Source organism: Ranitomeya imitator, chromosome 3 (assembly GCF_032444005.1).
Source record: "Ranitomeya imitator isolate aRanImi1 chromosome 3, aRanImi1.pri, whole genome shotgun sequence".
Taxonomy (NCBI): domain Eukaryota; kingdom Metazoa; phylum Chordata; class Amphibia; order Anura; family Dendrobatidae; genus Ranitomeya; species Ranitomeya imitator.
In genome coordinates this window covers 473,937,056-473,952,346 of record NC_091284.1, presented here as the reverse complement: position 1 = coordinate 473,952,346, position 15,291 = coordinate 473,937,056, and the positions used below count along the sequence as shown (strand labels likewise).

At 44.2% G+C, this 15,291-nt stretch overlaps 1 protein-coding gene across 2 annotated transcripts in view; it reads left to right on the top strand.

Moving 5' to 3' along the window:
* Positions 1–15,291, top strand: part of MGAT4A (alpha-1,3-mannosyl-glycoprotein 4-beta-N-acetylglucosaminyltransferase A) — an 86,740-nt gene that overhangs the window by 12,692 nt on the left and 58,757 nt on the right. For both annotated transcript variants that reach the window (XM_069757499.1, XM_069757500.1), the window contains exon 2: positions 204–537. In XM_069757499.1, coding sequence (XP_069613600.1) covers positions 444–537 — 94 coding nt within the window. In that variant the 5' untranslated portion in view covers positions 204–443. The remainder of the gene's footprint in view (positions 1–203; positions 538–15,291) is intronic.

The window sequence follows — 15,291 nt, the reverse complement described above, 5'->3', positions numbered from 1 at the left end:
ATTGACTTTCATTGCTGAGTCTCGGCCATTGTACACGGCCATACGCAGCATGCTGCAAATATTTCCTCACTCCAATTCCAGGTGAGGGAAAACTCGGATACGCACTGCCTAATTGGCTAACATTGTAGTGAGTGCCATGCCATGCATGTAACGCTGATGTGAGCGAACCCTTACTGAAAATATATTTTTCTCTTGTCTTTAAGTAAGAGACAAGAAAACGGAGCAGAACTCAAGGTGAAGTTGCCAGGGACTGAGCTGGAGAAGTGAAAGAACGTCATTATGTGGTGTGTAAGCGGAAGAGCTGAGCGTTCCCTGTCCTGCCAGCTGAGGCGGTTCCATTGATGCATTCCCAGCGCTGTGTAAAACCAAATTTACCTTTTTCACTTTTTGCATCGTTGATACTTGGAGAAGATATTACGGAACCACTGTGATGGTGCAATGAAATGAGGCTCCGAAATGGAACTGTTGCCACCGCGTTAGTGTTCATCACTTCTTTTCTTAGCCTGTCTTGGTACACCGCCTGGCAAAATGGGAAAGGTAGGTAATTGGCTCGAGTAATAATAATATTCTACCATCCTATAATGTAATCCTCTCCTGTCGTATCACTGGTCTGCTTACAGCGACATACTATGACTGATCCCCGCTGCTAACCCTTCACACGCTGATCCCAATTCCTTGTGGTGTGCGTGGGCATGAAACGTTTCCTTGTTCTACAGGTAGCTGGCAGCAAACAGTCCGAGGTCTATTCCCGCGTCCTAGGGCTGCCTGCTTATATAGCCACCATATTCTAACAAATATAACTTTACCTATACACAGACTAATGTTCTTCCATATACAACTATTTGAGTGCACAAAAAGTATGTATAAATAAAATATATAACAAGTTTCACATTAGTTATTTCATTTTTTCAGTAAGTTTAATAATCTAACAAAACATCAAATATAGATAAAAGGAACGTATCGCATATAATTATTATATATATTTGTTTTTATTTATTGAAACCAGATATTGCTAAATATTTTTTGTAATCGGTTCTTATTTGATGTACACTATTATATTATGTTTTTTTTGTGCATTTGTATTATGAAACACCAAATAAAATTGACATATATAGGAGAAACACATCACATATATTGTTTTTTTACAAATTTAAATTATATATTTTTTCTAATTTGTTTATTTTCTAATTTTAGACTTTAAATTCTGTTTTGTGCCCATGACTACCGTATATTATTTTATATAAGTAGTGACCTGAAAAAATATGTTGAAATGGGCTCTTCAAATTCGGAATCTAGGGGTCCGACTCTCTTCACGCAGATACAGATATTAGAAATGACCTTGTTGCTCAGCCAGTGCAGCCGATTCTTCTGCTCTGTTCGTCCTATGTCTACATAGTAATGACTGTGCTGGAGACTGCAATGTTGTCCCATTCACAACAGTAGGCCACTTCTGCAGTTCTCGGCAGCTTCACATGCACTCTAGTTTTTTGCAATATATATGAAATAAAAATGTGTCATATTCCACACGATGTGTAAAATCTCCATCTGGCAGCAAAATCTAGGTTACTGTGCAGTGTGTGATTAATCACACCTAAGCTGCCTCTCCTGCCGCAGAATTGGCAGCCAGATGTTTATCCCACACCAAGGTTACAGAGGATTGAATGAAAACTTATAGCCCCCATTCATCATTTGCATTTACTTTTTTGTCTTGTGGTATTGGTTGCTGTTTTTGCACCAAAATAATACCTATAGTCCCCTCCCGTGTCGGCGGCGTTCCAGCTGTGTCGGCACTCTCGTTCCTGGAGCTCACGTGAGATTCAGCCCAAATCATTGTGTAAGGGTTTAATGTGTCTTAGACATATATATGGAAGTAATATGTAGGGGGTCTGCTTAAGGCCCCTTTCACACATCAGTTCTTTGCCGTCAGTCACAATCCGTTGGTTCGACGGATCTGTCGCAGATTGTGAAAAACTGATGCGACTGAATCCGTCGCATCAGTTTTTCATCCGTTTCTTCCGTTTTTTTCATCCGTTTTATGACGGATCCATTTTTAAAAAACGCCCAATAGGAGGCTCCCAAACGTTATTGGCTACTGAAAACCTACGTATACAGTGTTTCTACACCCCATATTTGACAGGTTGTAGAGCAAGTGGCAAAAATGGAAGGTGTGATTGTGAACATTTTACTTTTGAGGCGAATCGTTTGGAAGCGATCGTTCTTGAAAAGGAGAGAGTAAGACAGCGTATCATGCTTCTGCGCCGGCGTCATTTTTGGATCCACCCAATCACTGCACTGAGAATGACATGGGGTGTATTCTACGTTATATATGGCTGGGTTGCTGGTAGGCCTGGCTGGGTCACTGGATACTTTAACTCTTGCTGGCTGGACTCTTGCTGGCTTGCTTGCTGGGACACGGATGAGTGAAACCCTACCTGGCAGGTTTTATATACCTTTCCTAATTGGGGGGCTGGCTAATTGGATCCTAATTAAATCGGAGCATGCTGAGTTTCATTTGACAGATCTGGAGCCCATAGGCTTCCATTCAAGCAAATGACGGACGGCAACAGATCCGTCTCTGTCCGATTTTTCAACGTGCACAACAAAACTTTACTTTGTCCGTCTTCTCCGGTCGCCGGACAAACAATTTTTGACGGATCCAGCGAACGACGGATGAAACGTGAAGCCATCCGTCGCTAATACAAGTCTATGAGAAAAAACGGATCCGGCGGCATCAGTTGCCAGATTCATTTATTCAACATTCGACGGATTGCGGCTGAAAAAAACTGATGTTTTGCTTTGGTGCTTGATCCTGGAGATCTTGCAGTTTTTTTAGTTAATGCATTAAAAACTGTGGTTCCCTTTTAAATTTATTACAGTTTAAGAATTATCCCATAATATACACAAACACATATTCAGGAGATGATATTTAGCTTGACAGCAGCGTTGGCAGTCATTGAAGATTTTCCTTGGCACATCCTTAGAACTTCTGTTGGATAAGTACGTCCATGGCAAACTTAATCCATAGTTTTCTATATTAGAAGCCACAAATATCTTATTTATGTATATAATTATTTTACTGTCCTATTTCTGAGTGCCGCGCATGCGTGAGGAGATTAAATAGGCACAAGAGACCCAGAGTATTTTCATACTTTGTATTGCATGATAACATTTCTTTAGTCCTTGAGAAGCAATTGCTACAATAAAGAAACATTTGCCCTTTTCCAGGTTCCTCTATTATTGCACTCACTGTTGTGCTGTGTGCACACGTTGCGTTTTTTTCGCGTTTTCTTCATATAAAAAATGCATACATATGCATCATATCATTTAGAATGCATTCTGCAATTTTTGTGCACATGATGCGTTTTTTTTTCTGCAAAACGCATTGCGGTAAACGCAGCATGTTCATTAATTTTGCGGGTTTTTTTCGCATTTTTCCCCGCTATATAATGCATTGGGAAAGCTCCGGAAAAAAACGCATGCGGTTTTCTTGCAGAAAATGTCCGGTTTTCTTCAGGAATTTTCTGCAAGAAATTCTTTTGTGTGCATATACCCTTAAAATTCCTCAAAAATAAAAACTTCAAGAAGACCTGCATATCCAGACCAGATTTCCTGTTAAGGATTATTTTGAGAGGACCACCCAGTGGGGGTCTACTTTCCAATGCAGTTTTGGATAGTTGTCGCAATAAGATTTCACCGTATGTCATACTTAATACATTTTGATTCAAGATCAAACACTAACATTAGCCAAAGGATGAAGACTTTCTTATAGCACTGTATGTGCTTGTGCAAACGGATTATGTATTTAATCGCTGCTGTTCTCCTACTGCTATAATATTAAAACCTAATTTCACGAAAACATGAAAATTCAAGTGTAACGGAGTCCAACATCACGCTCCTCCCTGTTATTATAGCGCCATTTATTCCATGGTGCTTTACATGTGAAAAGGGGTATACAAAAGAAAAACAAGTACAATAATCTTAAGCAATACAAGTCACGACTGGTACAGGAAGAAAGAGGACCCTATCCACGAGGGCTCAGTTTACAAGGGATGGGTGAGGATACAGTAGGCAAGGAGAGAGGTGGTTGTGCAGCAGTATAGTGAAGAGATGGTGTCGCAGGTTACCACGACAGAGAGGAGCCAGAAGACTAAATAATCTGATGGCTTCTACTCCTGCACTGAAAAGAAGCACTTCACCTTCTTTTTAAACAGTGTAGTTTTGCAGTTCAGAGGTTAATCGGCCATGTTGGAAGCTCTGGGAGTCTGGGCTCTCAGCTGAGCGTGGTTAACCACTTCTCTCCCCTATATAATCGGAGTCCTGACTGACACACATTGTCAGAGCTAGCTTATGCTGTATGGCTGGGAGGATAGTTATTTGGTTATATGAAAAACCCACCAAACGCCTTATCAGTGACTGTTGCTTGCTTTAGTAACTGTAATAATTCCATTCTTCTACTTTGATTTGTCCCCATTCTCCACTCCTTGGTGCATTCCTCTGTTACATTTCAGTAAATATTTGTATGCCTGGTATTTTTCCATCGCCCCTATTTGTGTTGCCTTGTTCATCTGGTTGGTGTACTGCAGTGCACAGCTGCTCTCCCCTTCCCTGCATGGGGGAAGGGAACAGACTGAGGGCGGATTCAGGAGATAAGGTAAGGTACGTGGCTCCGGCATCTTCATCTTCAGAAGTAACCCGGGGAACTGGCTGAGCTAAGGCACACCCTAGCATTAGGAACAGGGAAGGAGCCCCTGATCCCCCGGGTTACCTGACATCTGAGTCTCGACACATGGTTACTGCAGGTTGTACGCATGTTGGAAGAGGTAGGTCTTCAGATTCCTTTTGATGGTTTTCACGGTAGACGAGAGCCTGATTTGTTGGGATAGAGATTTCCAGAGTAGGGTGGATGCATGAGAGAAATCTTGTATGCGATTGTGAGATGAGGAGATAAGAGGGGAGTAGAGAAGGAGATCGTGTGAGGATCGGAGGTTTCGTGTAAGTACCGGGAGACAAGGTCACAGATGTATGGAGGAAACAGGTTGTGGATGGTTTTGTATGCCATGGTTAGGGTTTTGAACTGGAGACTCTTGGCAATGTGGAGCCACTGAAGAGAGATACAGAGAAGAGTGGCCAGGAAATGGCGTGGGACAAGTGGAATAGTCGGGCTGCAGAGTTCAGGATAGATTGGAGGGGTAAGATTGTTAGAGGGGAGGCCACAAAACAGGAGGATGCAGTAGTCAAAACTGGAGATGATGAGGGCATGCACTAGTGTTTTTGCAGATTCTTGATTAAGGAATGTACGGTTTGGTTGAATTATTTTTGAGTTTGAGTCTGCAGGAAGTAGAAAGGGCTTGGATATGTGGAGGAGAGATCAGAGTCAAGGATTACCCCCAGGCAGCTAGCTTGTGGGACTGGGGAGGGTGAGCAGCTATTGACTTTGATGGCTGTTGGTTGATCGAAATAGGGCGGAAAGATGATGAATATTGTTTTTATCCATGTTAAGTTTTAGAAATTTAGCATAGAAGAAAGATGAAATTGCAGACAGACAATGTAGGATTCTGGTTAGTAAGGAGGTGATATCGGGTCAAGAGCGGTAGATCTGTGTGTTATCAGCATAGAGTTGATACTGAAAGCCATAGGACTTTGAGTTGTCCCAGGCCAAAGGTGTAGATGGAGAAGAGAGAGGGGTCCTAGAACTGAACCTTGGGGGACGCCGACAGATGGTGGGCGAGATGATGATGAGGTGGTGTGCAAGTGGGAAATGCTGAATGTCTGGACTGTGAGGTATGAAGAGATCCAAGATAGGGCAAAGTCTGTTATGGTGGGAGTGGTCCACGGTGTTGAAGGCAGAGGACAGGTCCAGGAGGAGGAAGGAGTGGTGTCGCTTTCATTTGGCAGTTAGTAGGTCATTGGTAGCTTTAGTCAAGGCAGTTTCGGTGGAATGATGCGATGGAAAGTCAGATTGTAAGCAGTCGAAGAGTGAGTAGGAGATGAGGTGGGAGGACTTTTGAAAATGGAAATGTTGTTCCAGTGGTTTTGAGGCATAGGGGAGAAGGGATATGGGGTTGATAGCTAGACAGAAGCATTTGTATCCCTTTTTTTTAGGTTATTTTATGGCAGTATGGGTGTGTAGTTGACGTTGTTTAAAATGAAGCTATAATCAGAAAAGATCTATTGTTTTATATCTGGTTTTTTGTTGTTAATGTATTTTATGGCAAAAACTTTTCTACATATCACAATCTGTATTAAAAAAAAAAAAAAAAATAAAAAAAAAAAAAATGCAATTTTCACGCTGCCACTGGGGATTTTCTTAGACTTTAACCTTCTGTTGTTTCAGGAAACTACACATGTACATGGTTGAATTGGTTAAAGTCAGACCCTATATTTTGTGTTGATTCATCTATTGAGCTTGTGCAAAGGTCATTGTGAAGGACAAAATAGCTGTGACGTCGCATATTATGATTGGTAGATTCTTTGTTATTACCATATTTTTCGGACCATAAGACGCACTTTTTTTCCTCCAAATTTGGGAGGAAAGTGTGGGTGCGTCTTATGGTCCGGATGTAACGTGGGGAGGGGGTGGTAGCAGCAGCAGCGAGTGGGATCCACTGTGATCCCACTCACAGAAGGCAGAAAAATGTTCCCACTGCCTGGCTGCTCCAAACCATGTGATCCCGATAATTAAAGTGCAGTGAATATTCATTAGCTGCTTCCCCACCCACCTGTCAGCTGAGCAGGGAGCAGCCATTGAATAGTCCTTCACTTAAGCAGCAGACACACATGGTTTTCCCAGCACCGCATTCCTGCAGCTGCTGGAGAGATCTGTGTCCAGTGGAGGAGGGGGCAGCAGCAGGGGCTAGAGGAGACAAGATAGCCACATACCTGCCTGGGCTGTGCTGGATACTGAGGCATAAGGACCTGTGTGATGTCATGAAGTGGGCGGGCTGGAGCATCACATGGCAGCACAGAGCCCTCCCTCTTCTTGATGTCATCACAGGTCCTTGAGACTCCCTACTAGAATCTGCAACCTTCCTCTTATGACCTGTGCCGTGGAGAGGCAACAAAAGGGAGGGCTCTGTGCAGTCATGGGATGCTCCAGCTTTTTACCTCACCACAGTGGCTGCCTGGCTGGCTGCCACAATTAATAGGTTAGTCTTTACACACACAATAAAGCACTCTGCCACTCCTGTGGTGAACTAGAACTCCCAGCATGCCAAATGATCTGCAGGACATGCTGGGAGTTATAGTTCTCCCATGAGATCATAAAGCAGCACTCCAGTGTTATTTTTTAGTGCTGGAGTGGTGCTTTAAATATAAGCCCTGTGCCCCCATTCTTATACTCACCCTCCAGCGTCTTCATATAGTACTTTGAAGACACAAAAGAGAATAGTAAAACCAAAAACACTCAGTTTGAAAAAATGTTGCAGTAATCCGCAAGTGCTAGTAAAAGATGTAAAAAACAGGGTATTTGGTTGATACGTTTTTTGCAAAAAATGTATACTAAGCTGCTCTACCAATCTTCACGGTATACCCTTATCAGAGCAGTCCTAACTAATGTATGCAATCCCTATCTGATGTATTTAAAAACCTGATCATCTGTATATAACCTGTGTGAACAGGGTTCAGAGAGGAAAAATCCATGTGTGCATACAGGGTAGAACAGCTTTTGTGCAGATAGCCCAAGAGGAGTGGTGGAACTCCCCAGTCTTGTAGACACAAGAGAACAATTATGGAAACAGGAACACATGGGCTACTTGCACAGTGAACAAGTCTGTATGATCATGTTCACACACCACCAAGAAACCTGAAGACACAAAAGAGAATAGTAAAACCAAAAACACTCAGTTTGAAAAAATGTTGCAGTAATCCGCAAGTGCTAGTAAAAGATGTAAAAAACAGGGTATTTGGTTGATACGTTTTTTGCAAAAAATGTATACTAAGCTGCTCTACCAATCTTCACGGTATACCCTTATCAGAGCAGTCCTAACTAATGTATGCAATCCCTATCTGATGTATTTAAAAACCTGATCATCTGTATATAACCTGTGTGAACAGGGTTCAGAGAGGAAAAATCCATGTGTGCATACAGGGTAGAACAGCTTTTGTGCAGATAGCCCAAGAGGAGTGGTGGAACTCCCCAGTCTTGTAGACACAAGAGAACAATTATGGAAACAGGAACACATGGGCTACTTGCACAGTGAACAAGTCTGTATGATCATGTTCACACACCACCAAGAAACCTGAAGACACAAAAGAGAATAGTAAAACCAAAAACACTCAGTTTGAAAAAATGTTGCAGTAATCCGCAAGTGCTAGTAAAAGATGTAAAAAACAGGGTATTTGGTTGAACTATAACTCCCAGCATGCCAAATGATCTGCAGGACATGCTGGGAGTTATAGTTCTCCCATGAGATCATAAAGCAGCACTCCAGTGTTATTTTTTAGTGCTGGAGTGGTGCTTTAAATATAAGCCCTGTGCCCCCATTCTTATACTCACCCTCCAGCGTCTTCATATAGTACTTTACAGCCACCACACTGGTCCCGCAGCATCATCTTCTACCCGCAGCTTCCAACATAATAACATACTATTATATATAATAACACCACATATAATAGTATGTTATTTATGTTAGTTTTACCACTTTTTTTGTTTGAAATATTTTTTTCCCTATTTTCCACCTGTAAAACCTGGGTGCGTCTTATAGTCCGAAAAATACAGTATATGTGTATAGAGGGATTATCGTTATAATCCTGCCTTTGATGAGCCTGCTGAAAACCCTCCTGAAGGTACAGGAAGTATGAGTTCATAAAAAAAAACAAAAAAACTTATGACCAGTGTAAAAATTAGAAGATTGCTATTTTTTGTAAAATAACTTGATGTGGGAAAAAAGCATTGCCCAGCTTTTGTTTCTGTAGTGTTTGCTTAAAGAGATTGTATTGCCTATATTTTATTCACTAATAAAAACTAGGTACTACTATATATATTCTTTTTTCCTAAGTTATTGTATTCTCCATGGTAAAATCATTATTGTAAAATCAGCGTTGATTAGCTGCGACAAAAATGTGTCCACGGACAAATTGTTGTGGCAAAGATCTTACATCAAAAGTGCAGAAGTCCGAAATATCTCCATTATTTTTTTTTTATTTTCTTTAAAGTGCTTTTACAATTTCATTTTTTTACCATTATATTGATTTTAGCTTTTGTATCAAATTTTAAAAAAAAAAATTAACTTTTTTTTTTCATTTCTTATTTTCTGTATTTTTCCTTTTGAACCATTATAGACCATACAGTATGTCATTATCAACATCTAATAGTCTGGCATTGAATAACATTAGCTGTAACTATAACTTACAGCTATGTACTCGAATGTGTACATTTCTTGGACTCCTAGGTCAGGATTTTTTGTCTATAGACTGAAATATCTTTATATTTTTCTTTTTGCTGATATTTTAGGCTGGTTTTCAAATCTTCTTTTTCAGTCCTTCCCTGTTGCACATGTGGGAGGGGAGCAGAAAGCTCTTCTTTATTCTTGGTCGGTGGGTACCATGTCCAGCTGTGAGATGTGTGTGATACTGTGTGGCACAGCTCGGGTAAGCGTACAACGTCCCACTCTAAATAAGTTTCTCTTGAAGAGTGCACATTTTCGCAGTGGAAATGCAAACATTGCAGAACGTGAAATGAATCAATCTATTGACGTGCACTAGAATAAAGGGCTTCTTTCAGCTCTCTGTTTTTGTAGAAAAACTGGAGTACTTAACAAAAAATGATATGTTCCAAAGGTAAAGCCTTCATTTCTGAAAGCTTTCTGCTTGGGCTTTTGGAATGGCAGAAAAGCAAACACAACACGCTTATTTCCTGGAAAATTAATGTTGTGACTTTAGCTTATGCCACATCATATTAATAAAGCCTGATCTATGCTGGTGGGCACACGATCTGCCAGGATGTCATGCCAGACACCCGCTTTGGCTTTAGAGGGTTTGTAATTTCATAAAATAAATATAAATCGTGCTTTATTATAAAGCAGACCTGGGCTTATAGAATATAAAATATCTATTGACGTCAACAGAAATTCCAGAATGTAGATATAGGAAATTTATATAGTCCTATCCTGCTTACACACCAGCTTGGCTGCCTTCTTAAAGAACATTATAATCATTTTTAACCCAATATATATTTGTTGGTCTTAAATCATATAGTTGGTACATACAAAAACTAATTTGTCACACACCTTTACCGTATATTGTTTAGTTTATGCATTCTGGTAACATCTCTGTAATACTAGCACAGACAGAGTTGGCTCAGTTATCGTTACCAACCAATCAGCTTTCATTTTTCAGGATATTAAAGTGGAAGAAATCAACTTTTATCAGTGTATATAAAGTTTTGATTGTATTTCCTGTTACGCTCCTCCCAATGAGTCTCCATTATACCATAGCTGCAGAAAAAAAGACAAGACAGGCCGCACATCCAAAACCTATACATTGATCTATTGCTGCGAAGCAAAAATTTACAAAACTGAACATGAGGTTTTTAGTTGAACCAGACTGTATGAAGCCCAGTGCCACATCACTGCGATCCTCTCGGTGGGTCACTGACCTTAAAGGTGAGGCACCATACGCTAACCGCAAGCTGAGGCCCTGGAGCCCACAGCTCCCCATAGCACAGAACCACAGCAACAATTTCCACCACTTAGCACCAACACCAAATGAAAGGAGCAAAAATGTCGCCAAGATGTCTGCAATATGCTTCCGTTGGTAGCACAGTTTTTACTACACCTGAATTATAATACAGGGCTGATGTCCAATGCAGAACAAGAGACATGCTATTCATTACAATGGCAAATAATCTAATTGTATATTTCACCTGGGGAAGTGCATCCTCCAAGCCACTGGTCCATATGAGTAGTTCTTGAGCAACATAGACATTCCGAGCTGGTTCAGCAGGATAGCTGATTCGGGATGTATTGGTGCTAAAGAGGAGATATGATGAACCAGTGTTTGATGGCTAATGTAGATAAACTGGGGTTCAATAGATGACACAGTGAACCGCATGAGAAGGCTGACGCAGCGCAGCTGGAACAGCATGAGGGGGCTTACGCAGCACAGCTGGGACAGCATGAGGGGGCTGACGCAGCACAGCTGGGACAGCATGAGGGGGCTGACGCAGCACAGCTGGGACAGCATGAGGGGGCTGACGCAGCACAGCTGGGACAGCATGAGGGGGCTGACGCAGCACAGCTGGGACAGCATGAGGGGGCTGACGCAGCACAGCTGGGACAGCATGAGGGGGCTGACGCAGCACAGCTGGGACAGCATGAGGGGGCTGACGCAGCACAGCTGGGACAGCATGAGGGGGCTGACGCAGCACAGCTGGGACAGCATGAGGGGGCTGACGCAGCACTGCTGGGACAGCATGAGGGGGCTGACTGTTATGAATAGGTAATTCAGAACCACAATGGACCTTGAAGTTCAGAGCACACAAGTGACCTGACAAAAACCACAAAACATAGGACGAGCTCTGAGACGTGGGAACTCTGCTGACCGCAATCCCTAAACCTATCAAACCACACTAGAGGTAGCCGTGGATTGCGCCTAACGCTCCCTATGCAATTCGGCACAGCCTGAGAAACTAGCTAGACCTGAAGATAGAAAAATAAGCCTACCTTGCCTCAGAAAATTCCCCAAAGGAAAAGGCAGCCCCCCACATATAATGACTGTGAGTTAAGATGAAAATACAAACACAGAGATGAAATAGATTTAGCAAAGTGAGGCCCGACTTACTGAATAGACCGAGGATAGGAAAGATAGCTTTGCGGTCAACACAAAAACCTACAAACAACCACGCAGAGGGGCAAAAAGACCCTCCGCACCGACTAACGGTACGGAGGTGCTCCCTCTGCGTCTCAGAGCTTCCAGCAAGCAAGCAAAACCAAAAAAGCAAGCTGGACAGAAAATATAGCAAAAGGTAACACAAGCAGAACTTAGCTTATGCTGAGCAGACAGGCCACAGGAACGATCCAGGAGGAAGCAAGACCAATACTAGAACATTGACTGGAGGCCAGGATCAAAGCACTAGGTGGAGTTAAATAGAGCAGCACCTAACGACTTAACCTCATCACCTGAGGAAGGAAACTCAGAAGCCGCAGTACCACTCGTGACCACAGGAGGGAGCTTGATCACAGAATTCACAACAGTACCCCCCCCCCCTTGAAGAGGGGTCACCGAACCCTCACCAGAGCCCCCAGGCCGACAAGGATGAGCCATATGGAAGGCACGAACAAGATCGGCAGCATGGACATCAGAGGCAAAGACCCAGGAATTGTCTTCCTGACCATAACCCTTCCACTTAACCAGATACTGGAGTTTCCGTCTCGAAACACGAGAATCCAAAATCTTCTCCACTATATACTCCAGCTCCCCCTCCACCAAAAGCGGGGCAGGAGGATCAACAGATGGAACCACAGGCGCCACGTATCTCCGCAACAATGACCTATGGAATACGTTATGGATGGAAAAAGAATCTGGAAGGGTCAAACGAAAAGACACAGGATTAAGAACCTCAGAAATCCTATACGGACCAATGAAACGAGGCTTAAACTTAGGAGAGGAAACCTTCATAGGAATATAACGAGATGACAACCAAACCAAATCCCCAACACGAAGTCGGGGACCCACACAGCGTCTGCGATTAGCGAAACGTTGAGCCTTCTCCTGGGACAAGGTCAAATTGTCCACTACATGAGTCCAAATCCGCTGCAACCTGTCCACCACAGTATCCACACCAGGACAGTCCGAAGACTCAACCTGCCCAAGCTGGACAGAAAATATAGCAAAAGGTAACACAAGCAGAACTTAGCTTATGCTGAGCAGACAGGCCACAGGAACGATCCAGGAGGAAGCAAGACCAATACTAGAACATTGACTGGAGGCCAGGATCAAAGCACTAGGTGGAGTTAAATAGAGCAGCACCTAACGACTTAACCTCATCACCTGAGGAAGGAAACTCAGAAGCCGCAGTACCACTCGTGACCACAGGAGGGAGCTTGATCACAGAATTCACAACAGCTGACGCAGCACAGCTGGGACAGCATGAGGGGGCTGACGCAGCACAGCTGGGACAGCATGAGGGGGCTGACGCAGCACAGCTGGGACAGCATAAGGGGGCTGACGCAGCACAGCTGGGACAGCATGAGGGGGCTGACGCAGCACAGCTGGGACAGCATGAGGGGGCTGACGCAGCACAGCTGGGACAGCATGAGGGGGCTGACGCAGCACAGCTGGGACAGCATGAGGGGGCTGACGCAGCACAGCTGGGAGAGCATGAGGGGGCTGACGCAGCACAGCTGGGAGAGCATGAGGGGGCTGACGCAGCACAGCTGGGAGAGCATGAGGGGGCTGACGCAGCACAGCTGGGAGAGCATGAGGGGGCTGACGCAGCACAGCTGGGAGAGCATGAGGGGGCTGACGCAGCACAGCTGGGAGAGCATGAGGGGGCTGACGCAGCACAGCTGGGAGAGCATGAGGGGGCTGACGCAGCACAGCTGGGAGAGCATGAGGGGGCTGACGCAGCACAGCTGGGAGAGCATGAGGGGGCTGACGCAGCACAGCTGGGAGAGCATGAGGGGGCTGACGCAGCACAGCTGGGAGAGCATGAGGGGGCTGACGCAGCACAGCTGGGAGAGCATGAGGGGGCTGACGCAGCACAGCTGGGAGAGCATGAGGGGGCTGACGCAGCACAGCTGGGAGAGCATGAGGGGGCTGACGCAGCACAGCTGGGAGAGCATGAGGGGGCTGACGCAGCACAGCTGGGAGAGCATGAGGGGGCTGACGCAGCACAGCTGGGAGAGCATGAGGGGGCTGACGCAGCACAGCTGGGAGAGCATGAGGGGGCTGACGCAGCACAGCTGGGAGAGCATGAGGGGGCTGACGCAGCACAGCTGGGAGAGCATGAGGGGGCTGACGCAGCACAGCTGGGAGAGCATGAGGGGGCTGACGCAGCACAGCTGGGAGAGCATGAGGGGGCTGACGCAGCACAGCTGGGAGAGCATGAGGGGGCTGACGCAGCACAGCTGGGAGAGCATGAGGGGGCTGACGCAGCACAGCTGGGAGAGCATGAGGGGGCTGACGCAGCACAGCTGGGAGAGCATGAGGGGGCTGACGCAGCACAGCTGGGAGAGCATGAGGGGGCTGACGCAGCACAGCTGGGAGAGCATGAGGGGGCTGACGCAGCACAGCTGGGACAGCATGAGGGGGCTGACGCAGCACAGCTGGGACACCATGAGGGGGCTGACGCAGCACAGCTGGAACTGCGTTTGGGAGGGATGCCCAGAACAGTTTGTTGGCACGTTTGTTGCAGCAAAAGTCCAGCATGGCAACAATAATGCCAGCTAACTGAATAATCAGGTGGGTCCTGTCCCCGAAGCCAAACGTAAATAACCCAGGATGCTTATGTCATTGTAGTGCCTCGGGTTGCAGTAGAAAAGATGAAATGGTCAGGGACGTCCTATAACAATTAGCGAGATTCCTGCCCTAAGTTTTGAGAGGCTGTAATATGATTGGCCTTTGCAGGCAACTGTCCCCCCCACCCCACCCCACAGGCCATGTTCCCACATAGCATAAATGCTTCATTTTTTTTTTGCAGAGAATAAGCTGAGTTCAAGAATTCAAGCACGGTGGATGCAATTTCATAAAAATACATGCAAATTTTGAGTTTAACGATATTCTGAACTGTGCACTTTTACCATATAGTCTTCTCTTGGAAGCCAGAAACCAAAATCCATGTAACTAACATAATTGTGTTATCTAAGTTCAAAATACCAGTATTTCTGCACTAAAATATTGATAAAAAAATGCTGCATCAAGTCTGCACCAAAAACGTTAAAAAAAATAAAATAAAACGCACTAATGAGAGCGGATTGCTATTGCATTGCATATTTTGCTGTTGACCCCTATATAAAAAACCTCAACGGAAAAAGTGCAGCGCTTCCACATGTGTGGACATGGTCTTGTTCTTGCAATGTCTGGACGACTGTTACTACATTTATGTGAGTGATATTAGGAGCTCCTCATATAAAGGCAAATTCTGAATGTGACACTTTAAAAAAAAAATGTACAAAGTTTTTACATTTTTGTGATTTCTAGAAAACGTTGTTACTCTTACATGGCATATCAAACATTGATAAAAAATATACACAAATACGATATTTTACCACCACTCCCCATCTCTTACTCACAGCCAATGAAACGGAGATTACCGTATATACTCGAGTATAAGCCGAGATTTTCAGCCCAAAT